The 15,105-nt window shown below is 41.7% G+C and overlaps 1 protein-coding gene across 1 annotated transcript; it reads left to right on the forward strand.

Annotated features, from left to right (window-relative positions):
- The first annotated feature begins 4,902 nt into the window (after positions 1-4,902).
- Positions 4,903-11,983, forward strand: errfi1a (ERBB receptor feedback inhibitor 1a). Its single transcript, XM_079579163.1, has 4 exons — positions 4,903-5,113; positions 8,548-8,744; positions 8,825-8,911; positions 9,016-11,983. The coding sequence occupies exons 2-4, from the start codon at positions 8,593-8,595 to the stop codon at positions 10,061-10,063; spliced, it is 1,287 nt and encodes a 428-aa protein (XP_079435289.1). The 5' UTR covers positions 4,903-5,113; positions 8,548-8,592; the 3' UTR covers positions 10,064-11,983.
- Positions 11,984-15,105: the final 3,122 nt, after the last annotated feature.

Consider the following 15,105-nt stretch of genomic DNA (forward strand, 5'->3'; position numbering starts at 1 on the left):
TTGTTTGTTATATTGGTGCCCATCGACAGGAGTAACTGCGATGGCACAGTTCCAACTGAAACATCATCAATTCTACCAAGTCCGTCCGATCATAGAAATAAAAAGGCGAATGCGAACATTTAGCGACCCGGCTAGTCCAAGGTTTTCAGTCCGTTAGCCTGTCCAACGTGTTTTTCCTATAGCCGTTAGCATTTAGCCATCAAACATCACAAATGAAAGATCCAGATGTTTTCAGCTGTTGCCGCCACACTCAGGTCAAAGCCTAGTTAGAAATCATTTTAGATTTTGATTTAGCTAATAAAAGCTGCGGAGCTAAATCATATACCGTTGCTGCTTTTTGTGTGAGTCAAATACACATCCGATGCCCACTAAACATCATTTTATAATACTTTAAAGATGGAGAAACCACAGAAATAATACCCCATACCCCTCCCCATACTTTACTATAGGGCCTGGCTTCACCATTCATTTGTATGGGGATAGAAGGCTCAATTCAAGCAGGTCCGGGAGCCTTTGGCTAACAGAAGTACGTATTTGTAGGAACTGGCTCAGCTAAATGTACTTCTATGATTTCTATGGGCCCAGAAGCAAAACATAAAGAATAGCATGAAGAGAATGAAGCAGTTAACAAAAACAAAGTAGCGGCCAGATATTACAAAGAAATGGTGTGTAGTGGGGTAATAGTATTTTTCCACAATATTTGACAAATGGTTCTTTTCCCCTTGCTGTTTGTTTGATTAAAATAGGAACGGAGAAAAAAACGAGACGGTCCTGTTCCAACACTTTCTTTCTCGAACGCGCCGTAAATCTGCTAATAACCAGTCCTCCGTATTACTAACATTTATGACTTTGATTCACTCACTGGACGAGCCTGCCAATGTCTCCCCCGGTCTGGAGTCTGCAGCAGTCTTTCTTTGGGACCTTGAGACTAAACACACCCTGTCATCGCGGAGGAGGCCGGCCCGAGACGCTAAAGGCTACCACTTAAACCTCTCAACAGAACAGACGCGAGCGGTGATGCAATGATGAGTTGCGATTGCTGCTATTGATTATATTACATCCGAAAAATACCTGCGTGTTGCTCCTAAACGATGAGTTTACCAGAAGCGCCACAGGAGGAAGTGATTAATAGGGGAAGAATCCGCTTGATGACACGGTTTTGTATGGTAATATTTGCATGATAATGACGGATGGCTGTGTGTTGCCTGAGGTTTTGTGTTGTGTTTCCGCTGCGGGGGAGTCCGCCGACCAAATCCCAGCCCGCAAGTGTCATGCAAGGATGTGTCAAACTCTGGTGTTATAGGGCTCCAGCTGCATCGCCTGACACACACTTAATGAGCGTGGGTATAATGTCTGGGCGAGATGCCATTTCAAACAGAAGGTACGCCATTGAAAGTAAGAGCGGAAAAATATAAAAGCGCACATTGTTCAAAGCGGACTAAATCCTTCACTTGCTACCGAGCAATACATTCATTTTCTGTTCTGATTTAGACCAGAAACACTTCCTAAACTGTGGAAATCTGTTCAGGACAATTGTTTCTGTCGGATTCTCATCCATAGGTGTAAACAAGCATATTGAACACACTATATATAGTAAATGAAAGTTTCACTTAATGAAACACGAAGGACTGCTGTGCTACTTTTAGGTTTGGGGTGTGACAATCTTTAATTGTCACGTAGGGCTATGTAGCGCTGGCAAAGTAATACAAATTCACTGTTATATTTGGACCAAAGTCAAAGTACTGCAACGTGCAATTATCGTGCAATTATATAATACAAATGTCCCCTATTATTTCCTTATTGTTTATATGTCAAATAGAATATAAACATTATCACCTATAGCAACATGTGTTTGAAAGGTCAAAGGCAGTGTGCACAAAAGGTTGACGTCATGTTACTCGCCCACCCTGCTGCTCGAGTGCATGTCTCAATGTGGACTTTGAACAGCGCTGAATGTGCACGTAATAATGTATTGACCTCAATGAAGCGCATTACTGCCAGCGTATTTAATGAGTTACTAACTATCGTGATAAAATGTTTTGCTGTTGTTGTTTTTTGGAGTGTTTTCTGCAGACTGTGAACGTAGGAAGTGGATTGTTGCATGTGTGCTTGCTTTGCAACCCGGCAAACCTTGGACATGATGTGCGTTTTGCATGTTCAGTTCCAAATAGAAGGGTTTGTTATGCTTTATTTGTTTGAGGGACTGAGCAGAGGGAAATGAAGAAATGAAAATTGAGATATTTGATTAAGGAAGTCTGGAAAGAACGTGCTGTTCTGGGGTCTAAAGCCTTAATGTTTCATCAGTGTTTGCTACAAATATTGGCTTTGTCCAACTATAAAATCTGATGATACGTCGACGCCACTCACAAGTATTTACCCTCTTCCCAATATGTTTGCGTAGGCTCTCAGTACTCCAGGAATCATACATTGTTATAAAGATTGTAGATTACATCACCTCCTCAAGTATTGCCTGGTCGGGGTTACTGGAAACTTCAGAAGAAATCCCTCCTCCCGGACATTGCAGAAAATAATGGGGTTTGGTGAAGGTGTCTTATTCAAATGAAGTGCGGTGAATAAAGCGTGTGAGTCATTGTTGAGTGAAAAGGGTATTCGACGAGACACTCATCACAGCTGCCTCAGGCTCTGGCCTTATTGCCCGCCCTGACAACTTTATAAGGCGCTTCCTGTCAGTGCGATGTCACATCTGGCCTCACAAGCGGGGAGGGGAGGGAGCTGGGTTGTTCTCATGTGTTGTGATACAGGGGTTTATGCAATGGGGCTATAGATTGTAGCATATTATTCTAGTTAAGCTGCGTCAGCCCCGAAGCACCATCGATTTTCTTTTGCAATTGGTTTGCATTTCACAGCAGTGCTAATCTAAGGCGTCAATATCTGCACCCCTAATCACACCCCTTAAAACTGAGCATGTTAATGTTATTGCAAAAAATGATGTAAAATGATGTAATGTTTATTATTTTACTTTGGCAATGGAAACAGTGATATTGAAAGGGTGCACGTTCCAGGTTAGGTTTTCTTTATAAAAATGCTGCTTCCAAACTTGCCACCCCAACTATTAACAATGGCTTGTGACGTAAGGCTTGATATTTGTTTTGAAAAGCGCTTGACATTTTTTATGAAGAGGTTTGAATTTGATGACAAACATATTACATTTTTTGAACTGAATATGCAATCACAAGTCAAGTAATGCATTGGCTTTATATACATTTAGGGCTGTACCCTACACTTACTCACACAAACACTCACACACTTTCTCATTTCGGTCATGTAAGTGCACCTCTCGCTGCACTGCTGGTCACAACTGGCCCGGAGGAATCCCAGAAATGTATCTTAAACCTTAAAGGGGGATTAGCCCAGTCTGCTCTCAGTGTGGGGCCAAATACGTGATAAGATGCTGCAAGTCTGTGCCCTCAGTGCCCGACCTGTAAAAGATTGACAAACTCAGGCACAAGGCGTCCCTCTCCACACACCTTTCCTGCTATTTAAGCCTGATTGATTCAGCGCGGACTTTTTGTGCAGCTGTGTTTGGACAGCATGCAGGCCACTGTTGAGTTTGCTTAACTCGGTTAGCCTAATGGACACAGAGGGTGCGAGGCGGCCACTTAGCAAAGTAGCCCTGGTAACCTAATTATGCTTGAAATCTGATGAACACAAGGACAAGCTCGGCTGAAGAAAATGACCATAGCGACGATTGACAAGGGAGATGTAAACACAAGAACACTATTTATCACCACTAACATTGTACTTTCACAACACAAGTGTACTTCTCCATCCGTTTTGGAAGCAAAGGCTCATTAATGAAATGAAACAAAAAACAAAATAAGTGGGGAAAATGGAAAAGGGTTGTTGCAAATTTGGTCTTTAAGGCCAATCCAACAACTTTAGTACAGAATATTTAGTGAATCTTTCTGTCAACCTAAGCTTATTGCATATTGAAGAATTATTTGCATGCCAAAGACCTGGGTACTTACATATGCAGCCACAGGGAATAATGTTTATGCAGAAGCTGTTATTGTGATTATTGTGGTTTGCATATCATTAGAAATACCAATAGGCCTACTCTTGTTTACCACTCATTTAGGAAGATTATGCACTATTACGTTATTGATAGGATAAGACGGTGATGTCAAGCCGTTTGTACGGATTATTTTGTTTTTATGAAAAGAAATATTTAGGAAATGTACGTGCACCTAAATATCCTCCCTGCATAAAGTGAATATCAAGCATTGGCTTAAATGACTTGAATTGAGGAAATGTTTCTTGTTTTGAGCGGTTTTCACTCATTTAGACACTTTTCCTGATCGGACCAAGTTTACTTTGCTTGTTTGAGGACATTTCAGACCAGTTCTAGGGTAAATCTCGCTTGAAATAAGAAAGTAAAGTTGCCAATGAGATAAGACCAATGTTCTTACCCCATTGGCAAAGAAAATGACCTGAAATAAGGACGAAATGTATTGAAATGAGTCAGAAACATCTCAGAACAAGTGAAATAATCTAGGACAAATGCCCAAGAACTTCTTAACCAGTCAAAACAACTAAAATTTGGATTATTATGCTCAAATCGAGATGTTTATACTGACCTAGTTATTTACTTTTTGCAGTGCTTATGCCGAACCTATAGACATTTATTGGTCTGATTTGCTTAATGATTCTATCTCAGGATCTTTTCACATATAACATGTCCTGCAATGTGAAATGAGGCCTATACTCTGATCTGGTAGCGCATCAAAAGCCTCGTGCACTTGCTGTTGTTGTGTTTTTGCAAAGTGGCCGTAGTGCGTGCGTAGCCTGTCCCACTGCACATACAGTACTTTTGCAACGGGAACACGGGCGCAATTTCACACTGTGTCTTTAAGAGCAAGTGTGCGGGGAGGAGCCAGCGCTTCTCCACAGCGCTTTGGACCTTAAAATAATTCTGTCCGCCTGGTAAATGTTAGAAAAGTAACGCGTTATTGCCGGAGCGGGATCGACACGCAGGCGCCCCGTTCCTGAAGTTTGGCCATTGAGGAGATTAACAACAAAAGAGGATCTATATTTTCTCTAAAGACTGGGGTCAAGTCCGCGGCGGAGGAGCACAGTCAAGTTATTTAGGTGAGTTGGGAAAGTATTTTTTTTATGCCGTTTGCTCACAACGTGAATTGAATGTTTTGAAAATCGTTGCCAGCGTGCTCCAGGTGACGCAACGCGAGACCGAGTGGATCCATTCATAGCTTTCTATCGCCTTAGCTTGCTCTTTAGCAGCTAGCAGTTTAGAATATTTTGCCCTATCTGCCTCAGTCATATTATGAAGTCTTATTGTGCAACAAATGCCCGTTTATTTACATGAGCAGGTCGGCGCATAGCCAGCACATCTATCCTGTGCCATGCGTAAAAAGGAGCCATTTAACGCGCAACAATCACAAAAGAGCTGTGATTTTTGACTCTGTATCATCCATTTCCACATGGACATTGTCACATTGCTGGCTTTCATACGGTGGTGTGAGTCACCTGGCTGCTCCGAGGGCTTTTTTAACCATTATTATCTCTGAAAGGCGGGAGGGGGGGTGTGCGCTCGCGCGTTCGCTCGCTCGCTCCCTTGCTCGCTCGCTCACTCGCTCCACCGCTCGCTGCACAGGTAGAGCTGGTAGAGCTGCTCACAAACCGCTGCAGGGTTGTCACCAGCGGGGTGTGATCTTCCGAGGCCTCCCCCTCCCACACATGCCACGCTCTGGGTGTCCTGTCAGAAGCCAAAAGCGCGCCCAAGGGACTGCCCTGCTGGGGGTCGATCGTTTTCTGAAGGATAAATGAACTCTTTAACACTTGGTTTTGATCACGCTTGGAAAGTGATGGGGGTAAGGTACAACGTGATATTTTGCAAAATGATCCTAGGTACTGGCTTATCATTTGATTAACTTCTGATTTGCTATAAGATGGAATAGAAAATGATGTGTGTGTGTGTCTTATGTGTCTTGTTAAGCTAAATGTGTAATAACAATACAGTTTAATCATGACCAATGGATGAATGCCACAGTTCCTGGACAAATTGATATTGGTTTTGTTTGTTTGGTTTTGTTTTCACGAAAACTATTGAAATATTGTAGTTGTAAGTGAATAGTGGTGGTGATATATAATGTCTCTGTGGCTGTTATGGACCTGTGAATATCATTGGCTGAAGAAATAGGTTTACACATAGCTGTACTAAACATTGTGAGATAAGAGAACAACTAGGTGCGTACAAGCAGAGATTGCTTAAATGGGTGTTGAAATGTTCGTCATACAGAGTTGCTATAAAGGAGTGTTGAGCAGGCGAAGGTAAAGAGCTTTCCAATTGTGAGGCAAAGGTTCGTTTTGAAGTGACTAGTTGTTGTTGTTTTTTTTTACTTTAACCCTTGGTGTGTGTTTTTTTTTCTTCTATTTAGTTTGAAACAGAGAAAGTAAAGTTATTTATTGACACTGGGCACCTGTCCCTCCAAATATTGGGTGTGCGGCCAGTCACAGTTGTATGATGTAAGACAGTGTTTCTAATGTGATGTGGTGACAGGACCTTCAGTGCATCAGGATAAGGATCATTTGGACGTGTGATCAAACGTTTTGCAGTTTGGCCCCGTTCTTCATGACGAGATGTAATATTTCCTCACCGAGATCCGACAATACAAGCATTGATCACAACAAGGCTAAAGACCAAAAATAATCAAAACAATTCACTATTTTTGGCAAAGGGTCCCGCTTTCCATTGATGCGAGAGATAAGGGTGGGATTTGTAAAGTCAATGTGTTTCATGACTATATGGGGGGTTGACCTGTGCAAACATATTCAGTGCAAACTTTATTGAAGCAGCAAAAGACTCCAGTCACACCGGCCAAAATGTATTGATTCATTTCATATCAAGTTGAGCAAACAAACATATCTGGATTGTTAAACCACAGAGCCTTCGCATTCAGCACAAACTGTACAGCATGTGTCTGTGTAGTACAGTATTATTTGTAGCAGTAGATATCGCAGTGCGTTGTCAAATCAACATAGCCTTGGTAGGACACGCTGGTCCCGGTTTGAGCAACCAGCGAAGCTTCGTTCTCCGATCATTGATCAGGATGGTCATGTTTTCAAGTGAACCGCGGTGCACAGAAATCTCCTGTCCCGTGATGACCCATGATCAGCTTCATTAACTTGTCACACACACAAATCCTCCCCTCAGCAGGAACATTTGGTCATACATTTGGTCTGTCTGCCCATTTGTGAAAACGTTTGTGAGCATGAAGACTCTTCTCAAATGTCCTGGACTAATTGTATATATATATATCTATAAATCCCCTGTTAATTTGCCGCATGATCACGCCACGTTGTAAAAAATCTTGTTTCTGTGAGCGCACTTGTGGTCGGCTGCCAGGAGGATCTGTCTTTGCACCTGTTGCTGGAGGAAGCTGGAGCCCCATGGGGTTCATTATCGAATATCATGTTGCTTCCCGTCCCGTTCGAACCCGAATCAATGGCCCTGGGCACAGAGGGGATTGCATTCCTCGTCGGGGCAGTTTTGGCTGTTGCTGATGCCCCGGGCTTCCTGTTGTTTTAGAGCTTTGTTTCTCTGCAGCTGTCAGGGCAGAACATAACTTTAGCTCATTGGAGAGCAGGGGAGCGAAGGGGAGCGAAGGGCCCGTGGGGTTCTCAATCAGCACGGCTACATTATAAGGAGAACAGCGTGTCATTGCACATACATCATCTGTGGTCTCCAAGTGGGTCTGCACAGTGCACCTGTTCTTCAACACTGACTAAATATTGCGTGCAGGGTTGTGTTATCCATATTTGCAGCATAAACGCACACAGGTATTCTTGAGTTCTAATGGAAAATCTGTCTCAACAACTTGATCCTTTAAACTTTGTCCATCTTGTATCAGACTTCACTGAACGAAATACCGTGACTGTCTCCAGCAGTTGCAGCATAGCTAAATTAATTTGGCACAAATTTGTTGATTACACACATGTAAGTGTTGTATTACTACTTAGGTAATTAGTTGTATAAGACTTTGTGTATTAGTGTTGCATGTCATCTACAATCAAAAGCACAAATTTCATACTTTTTATATATATATTTGATATTATTACTCTAAACAGACCACTTGTTGAAGTGGCTCTTCTTGTGTAATGTTTAATTAGTCTATATATGTTGCACACACGTGTCGATCTGACTGACACAGAGTTGACGTGAACATGCAGGTCATTTGACATCAGCAGCTCTTGCAACATAGACGTTTTGTAACAGGAGAGGCACTTCTTTTGTCTGCTGTTCAGGCCAAGTGAGATTTCAGTGAGGCTTTTTAAACTGGAAGCTTTGTGTATGGTTCGGACATTACAGCTGGACACCATGAGCTTTCTGGGATGAAATTGAATGATGCATCAGCTTTATCAGTGTTTTGATATCTTTGGGATCTTTTCATTTCCTATATATATGTATTGATTTACTTTTCTGATGATGTGATTGTTTTTTTTTGAGACGGATACAGTGTTTTTGTGTCCATAGTAAATATGGTGTGTTTCCCCTGTATCTTGCAGGAGTAGAAGTGCTGGCCAGCCGGGCGATCTCAGAGTTTGCTGGCTTTGATGCGACCCGAGGCTGCCTGGAGCATGTCCACAGTCGGCCTGACTGCCCAGGAGACCTCTTTCCCTCTTGACAACCCCTTCCTCTGGGGCAGCTGCTGCCACAGCATGGACTCCAAATCGTCCTGGGGTTACCCTCATGAAGCAGGTTACAAGTAAGTTTTCAGGATAGAGTCAGCATCCAAGTTAAAAAGCGTTTCCTGATCCACCTCTAATTGCCTTGTGTGCTTTACAGCTTCAGTATAAAATCAGCCTACACGGATCCAAGAGGTCATTCATACCACAAAGATTCACCTCCACTATCTCCGAGAGTTGAAAGTAAGTACTTCCTTTTATCTTCTGTTCAGACTGTGAGCATTCACTTAATATAAGGCTAACAGCCCGTGTTGTGTTTGCAGGAGACAAGCACAGTCCGGTGACACAGAGACTCCCGATGAAGTCACGTCCAGCCTACCTCTCCCTGTCCTGCATGCCTGAACCCTCCACCCCTAGCCCGTCTGAAGACATACACATTTTGTCACTGCCACAGTTTGTGAGCAAAGGCAGCAGCCCCCCACAGACTCCAAGCAGGTGCTCCAAGCCCCTACCTCCCATCCCACTACAGATAGACTCCTGTTCTGAACACAGCTTGGACACTGATGAACATTTTACAATTCCGGACGAAAGCTGCCCGCTCGTGGCAGATCAGGTTATCAAACCTGTGCGGTTTGGACTTGGCAGGCGGAGCCTCAAGATCCACGGACAATTGAACCGTGCTTTCTGTGATCATGGTCCTCAGAGCCCCAGACCCACCCAAACACATCACCACCAGCATCCACAGCAACAAAACTACCACCAACCAAACCACCTGCAGTCTAACCATCACCAGACACAAGCTCCAAAGGAACGCCACGAACCCCCTCGGCAGCGGCAGGAGAAAGAAGAAATACTCTTGTGTCCCAGACTGTTAGACAAGACTCAGAGACGAGTCCGGCGCACACAGTCCGGGCCTGCGGGGTCTTTTAACAAACCCTCTTTTCTGAACCTCCAGTCTAAACGAAACACTCACTGTACATACAAGCCTGAAGTACCCCCTCCCATCCCCCCACGGCTCCATAAGACAGATGACCCTCGCCGCTGGTCAGTAGAGGTCTCAGGGGCCTACAGTGATGAACCACCCAAACTCCCACCCCGTGACCCTCTGTCCAGAGGCTGTTCACGTACCCCCAGCCCCAAAACTCTCCCTTTATACGTCAACGGAGAGATGCCTCCTACTCAGAGTTTTGCTCCAGATCCCAAATATGTCTCTTATCGAGGTTTACAGAGACAGAACAGTGAGGGGTCGCCTTGTATCCTTCCCATCATTGTAAATGGACAGAAAGACAGCGGCACACATTACTTTCTATTGGACGGCCCGCTGCCTCAAAATACAGATGAGCCGACCTCAGAGTGGGACTTTGGCAGCCAGAGGAAACCACCTGTGGATTTTGTCTGAAAATTTGTTCAAATCTGTATTAAAAAAGCAACAGTGGACAATAGGGCCCTCTGAACCGCTGCTTTTTCTCTGATATCGTGAACACACACAGGGTATGTGCGCACTGCTTTAGTTACTGGTAACTTTGGTTTATAGCAGCTGAGACAATGGTTAAAGGTTTAGACAAAGATTCAATAAGAGAACCTATTTTTGATATATACATTTGTTGTATTGACTGTTGTGGTGTAATGAGACGGTGCAAGCAGGTCTTAGACATCATGCTCAGTGTTTTATTATGTGAAATGCATTGTGGGGGTTTCATACTTTGTGAGTGACAAGGGGCAATAGGTCAGTATCCACCTTTTTATATATGAAGTAAAATTACTGGACAATGAAGGATTTCAGCACAAAACTCACCTTTTCTATGTTGTTTTTTGTTTTGTTATGGTTGATTTTTTATTTTTTTTTACTGTGGTAGCTCCTGGATAATGATTGCATGTACTGTATGATTATTATGTGTAGGAGATTTGGTGAGAAAGAGTTGCATTAATGAGAAAAACGGTCTACTGTACTTGTTACTTTTCTGTGCAGGTAAACTACATGAATGTATCAAACCTACTGTCATTTAAGTGAAGCGGTCAAGCTGTGAGCCTTTGGTCGGCTGTAATTTGTACTACCTCCTCTTAAAACCCACTCTTACAGTACTTGTACAACGAGGTGTCAAGGTGCTGGTATGCCAAGTAGAGCAACACAATAAGCAAAAATGTTTAAAAAAAATATATATATATACTATTTCCTAACCGTTTAACTTTGACCTACCCCTTAAACGTGTGTTAGACAATAGCTATTTTTATTTGACTCGACGGGACTTTCATTTTCAGACAATGTGAGAAAATGAAAGGTCACGAAGAAGATCTCAGCTATGATACAATTCTGTGCTTAGTTTTTTATTGTGATATGTGACGCCATTGTATCTGTGTACGTGTTGCCTATTAGCGAAGTTGAAAAGGCCTGGCACGATATTTGAAAAATCGACTTTTAACCGGATGTCCTTAAATGAAGATCTGTTTGTAGCACAGATGTTTGGCCAACCTGTTGCACAGACTAAATAGACAGTACAGGGTTTACCTGACACAGACTTTTCCAGTTCTACTCATGCATTCCTGTCTTACATGATTGCAGTGGGTGTGGCCTCTTCAGACACTTTGGCTGCTGGCAGCTCAGAAAATGTGTGAATTTTACTGTTCTCAAAACTTGGGTAAATGTAGCATATATTTGTTGTAACCTTGGTTTGGAAAGTGTAGTTTTTTCGATACTACTGAGGTCAAAACATGGACATTTGAAGTTTCTTTCCCTTATGCTCACAAAATGTCGCAACCCCCTTCCTTTGCTTTTTCAAAAAAATGTTTACATCATACACTGATACTATTTAATCCGATGCTATGTCTTATTTTGAAGATGAAGAAAATGAAATAATCGCTCAAATGTTGGTGAAAAGATGCACTGGGAAAGTGTGCAGTGTACAGTATTTAACAATTCCATTTGCTATGAACAGTTGAAGTCTATAATCTTTGAACAAAAGGATGTAAAATAAAAACATACTTATTTATGATTCTGCTTCCTGATGATTTTTTTCTTGAAGACTGTGAACTCCTAGCTCAGCTGTTTGGCCTGTTTTATCACCCACACACCCTCATGTTGTTCCCTGTTATGGCTGGCCTCTCTCCAGTAGTGCAGCTCACAATGGTTGATTGACAGCTGCTGGGTATATTGCCATGCACTTCCTGCTTTTGCGCACGCTCGTTGCAGCAGTAAATTAAGTGTCCGATCATTTCCCTCTGTGTGGTTATAGAACAAAACCACAGCCACAACCACATGATGCACGTTGGAAATAATAACACCATTGTGATCCGTCTGCAAAGTGTCGGAAAGACGTTGAGTAAAGTATCAGCGCTTGGCTAACGCAAAAAGTGCATGTAGTTTAATACATGAAACAGCTGCTGCATTCCGCCTTTTAACCTGATAATGATTGTTAATGCGATGTGAAGTGGGTCACAATAAAATACGTTGAGACCTTGTGTCTTTCGAGTCAGACAAGCTGCAACTGGGACTGTGGTCGCATTTGGATAGCAGTATTTGTATGTAAACTGAAGTTGTCAATAAAATGCAGTTTAAAATGCAGATTTGTTTTCTTCATCGTGCAGAAATGTGCATTTATCATACATTTCATTTGGACTTTACATTTACCAGAAGTACATGGTTTGTGGACAACTTTGCAATGTGAAGTTATTTTGTATCACAACTCATAACTTAGAAAAGTGAATTATACAAGTTGATCCATTGATGAAGTTGCTGAAAACTGCATCTGGATAGCTGGCAACCTCACAATAAGAGCATTTGCTTTGAATTCACTATGGAAAAGTTAAAGTGACTTGTGAACAAAATACACGGACAAGCTATGATTAGTACACTGGTGTGGCCATTTGGTGAAATCATACAAATCTCTGATAAAACAGTAACCACAAATTAGACGACGTCAATGTTCTTCTGAGTTTTAGGAATCACAAGTCTCCTGAATACAATAGGCGCATTGAGTTATTTGTCAATTTGAATTTTCTTATCGGTTCCATCGAGAGCCTGTCAGTCGGAGGAGTCAATGTTTAACTGCAGCTCAAGTAGAGCTGGTTATTCTTTACACAGACCAAGGAACAGGGAGTGGGACGTTGAAGCACATGACAAAATGCATGGGTGTGCCACTAGATGGAGACAGGGCTATGTGCTCTATAGAGAAATGAATGTTATGAAACTGTTCTCAATCAAATTTATTTTAAGAATACCAATGAAAGCTGGTGAATAACATTTCTAAAATTTATAATGAAAATGTGAAATTAATGTGGTTAAAGTAGAATTTATATAATCAGGATTTATAACATTTGTATATTGGATGTCAATACTTTCATAATGATAAATGCTGTAAATTCTGTCTGATTCTGGCTTTGACATAATCTTAGGTTATGTATAAAAGATACAACACAAGAGTTCAGTGAAATTTAGACGTTATTCAATGAAAAGGGGCGCCATCTATCGGCAAAATATTGTAATTACTGTTGGGAAAAGGACAAACGAGTTCTTACAATTATGATTCTGTAGGATGTTTAGAAAAACACGCACTTTCTCAAGGCACTCTGAAGTGATTGGTGGTTGAGCTTTTCAAATGTCAATAGTTTTAATGTCTATTGACAGTGATCGTTCACCTCAGTACTCGCCTCATTGCATTTGTAATTCTAAAAGCTTGGGAAAAAACACAACTCTGTCTGCTTTCACGATTTTATTCATCAACAAAGGAGTCTGAAATTATTACAGTGTAAAATTGAGATAAATTAATACATAAATAAGTAGATTTTTTTCATGGAATTAAATATAGTGTCATAATCAGTTCCTTTGGTCAATCACGTGTTAGAAAATCCCAAGTTGTGATCTCCTACAAAGAAGAAAAACACAATATTGACAAAAGAAGACATTGTTAAGCAAGTGTTTTGTTGCTTCACTGATTCCCCATTATTTCCTTGGACTACTTGGATAGGCCTTGGATACTTCGCACTGATACTGACCACTGCTGACAGGGAAAAGCCCACAAGAGTGCAGGGATGAACGGTTCTAGAAAAAAAATCACGGGGTGGCAAGCAGGGTCAGGGATAATTTATGGGGTGGCAACACTTTTTACGATGTTCAAAGTTCATAGCGGGGGCACGCAAGTTTTGCTTGATCACAAGGCAATCCGGTAAGATGCAGGCAGAGCCCCCCAAAATTATAGACAAATAGTAGCATTATACATAATATAATATAATATAATTCTAACTCAGGTAAAATTTGAACTTTGGTTAAAACAATATTTATTTAGCTATATAGTTGTTACAATTCTTTGTCCTGTCAAAAAAGTACTATCTGAGAGCATCCAAGTAGCTTCTAGAGCAGATGACCACATAACAATGGGGTGGCAGCTGGGGTGGCAAGACCTTTACTTGGGGTGGCAGCGGCCAACCTATGCCACCCCTCAAGATCCGCCCCTGCAAGAGCGTCAGTTTTGGGGATACTCTGTCAGACTCAGGTGTTTTACCAGGATCTCCTTCTAATATTCACTCGCCACACAAGGTTTTCACCCATTTATGTTTGTTTTGCTAATACACATTGTACCATTGTGTATAGGTACAAGTTAATACAAATTAGGTGGGAAGCGTAAAATAAAGTGATACCTAAAAATGCACTATGTCAAGCATTTACAAAAGTTAAACAAACCTCTGTAGTCAAAAAAGTCTTCCTCAAAAGTAGATAGTCTTCTGTCAAAAGAACCCCTTCTTGTCCTGCAAAGAAAACAAAATTCACTACTTTGTTCTAATATTGGTACATCTATAAGTATATCAATATGCAGACTGACCAAATACCAGTGCGCCTTCTTATGTAAACCACAACAGCAATTATAATGATGGAGAGGAGCAGGAGAGCAGCGGCCAGTGCTCCAAACAAGGCCCCATAGAAACCTGGGCCATATCTGAAGAGCTCACACTGCAGGCCATAGTACTGCTCAATGCTCGAGCTGTAGCAGCTACAGTGTACAAGACAGAAACAACGGAAAATACGGGTCAGTCATATATAGGTTGGATCAATAGTCCATAATTAATACTTCTGGCGGTGTCAGTAGGAGTAACTGATGGAAAAAAGTGAATATATTTTAATAAAAGAATGACAGAGTAAAAATGGAAACAATACGTTTGGTTGAAACAGCTATTAAGCCTAAAATATTCAGTAGTTTAACATTGTGGTTTTCAAATGGAAAACCCAATCAATCAATCCATCCATCCATCCATCCATCCATCCATCCATCCATCCATCCATCCATCCATCCATCCATCCATCCATCCATCCATCCATCCATCCATCCATCCATCCATCCATCCATCCATCCATCCATGTGAACGTGAACAATATTGTAGATAACCCAAATAAGTCCAACCAAACCCAAAAAAGTCTCTTGAAAAAGAGATTCTAAACCTCAATAGGAGCAT

Source organism: Gobius niger, assembly GCF_951799975.1.
Source record: "Gobius niger genome assembly, chromosome: 20".
Taxonomy (NCBI): Eukaryota; Metazoa; Chordata; class Actinopteri; order Gobiiformes; family Gobiidae; genus Gobius; species Gobius niger.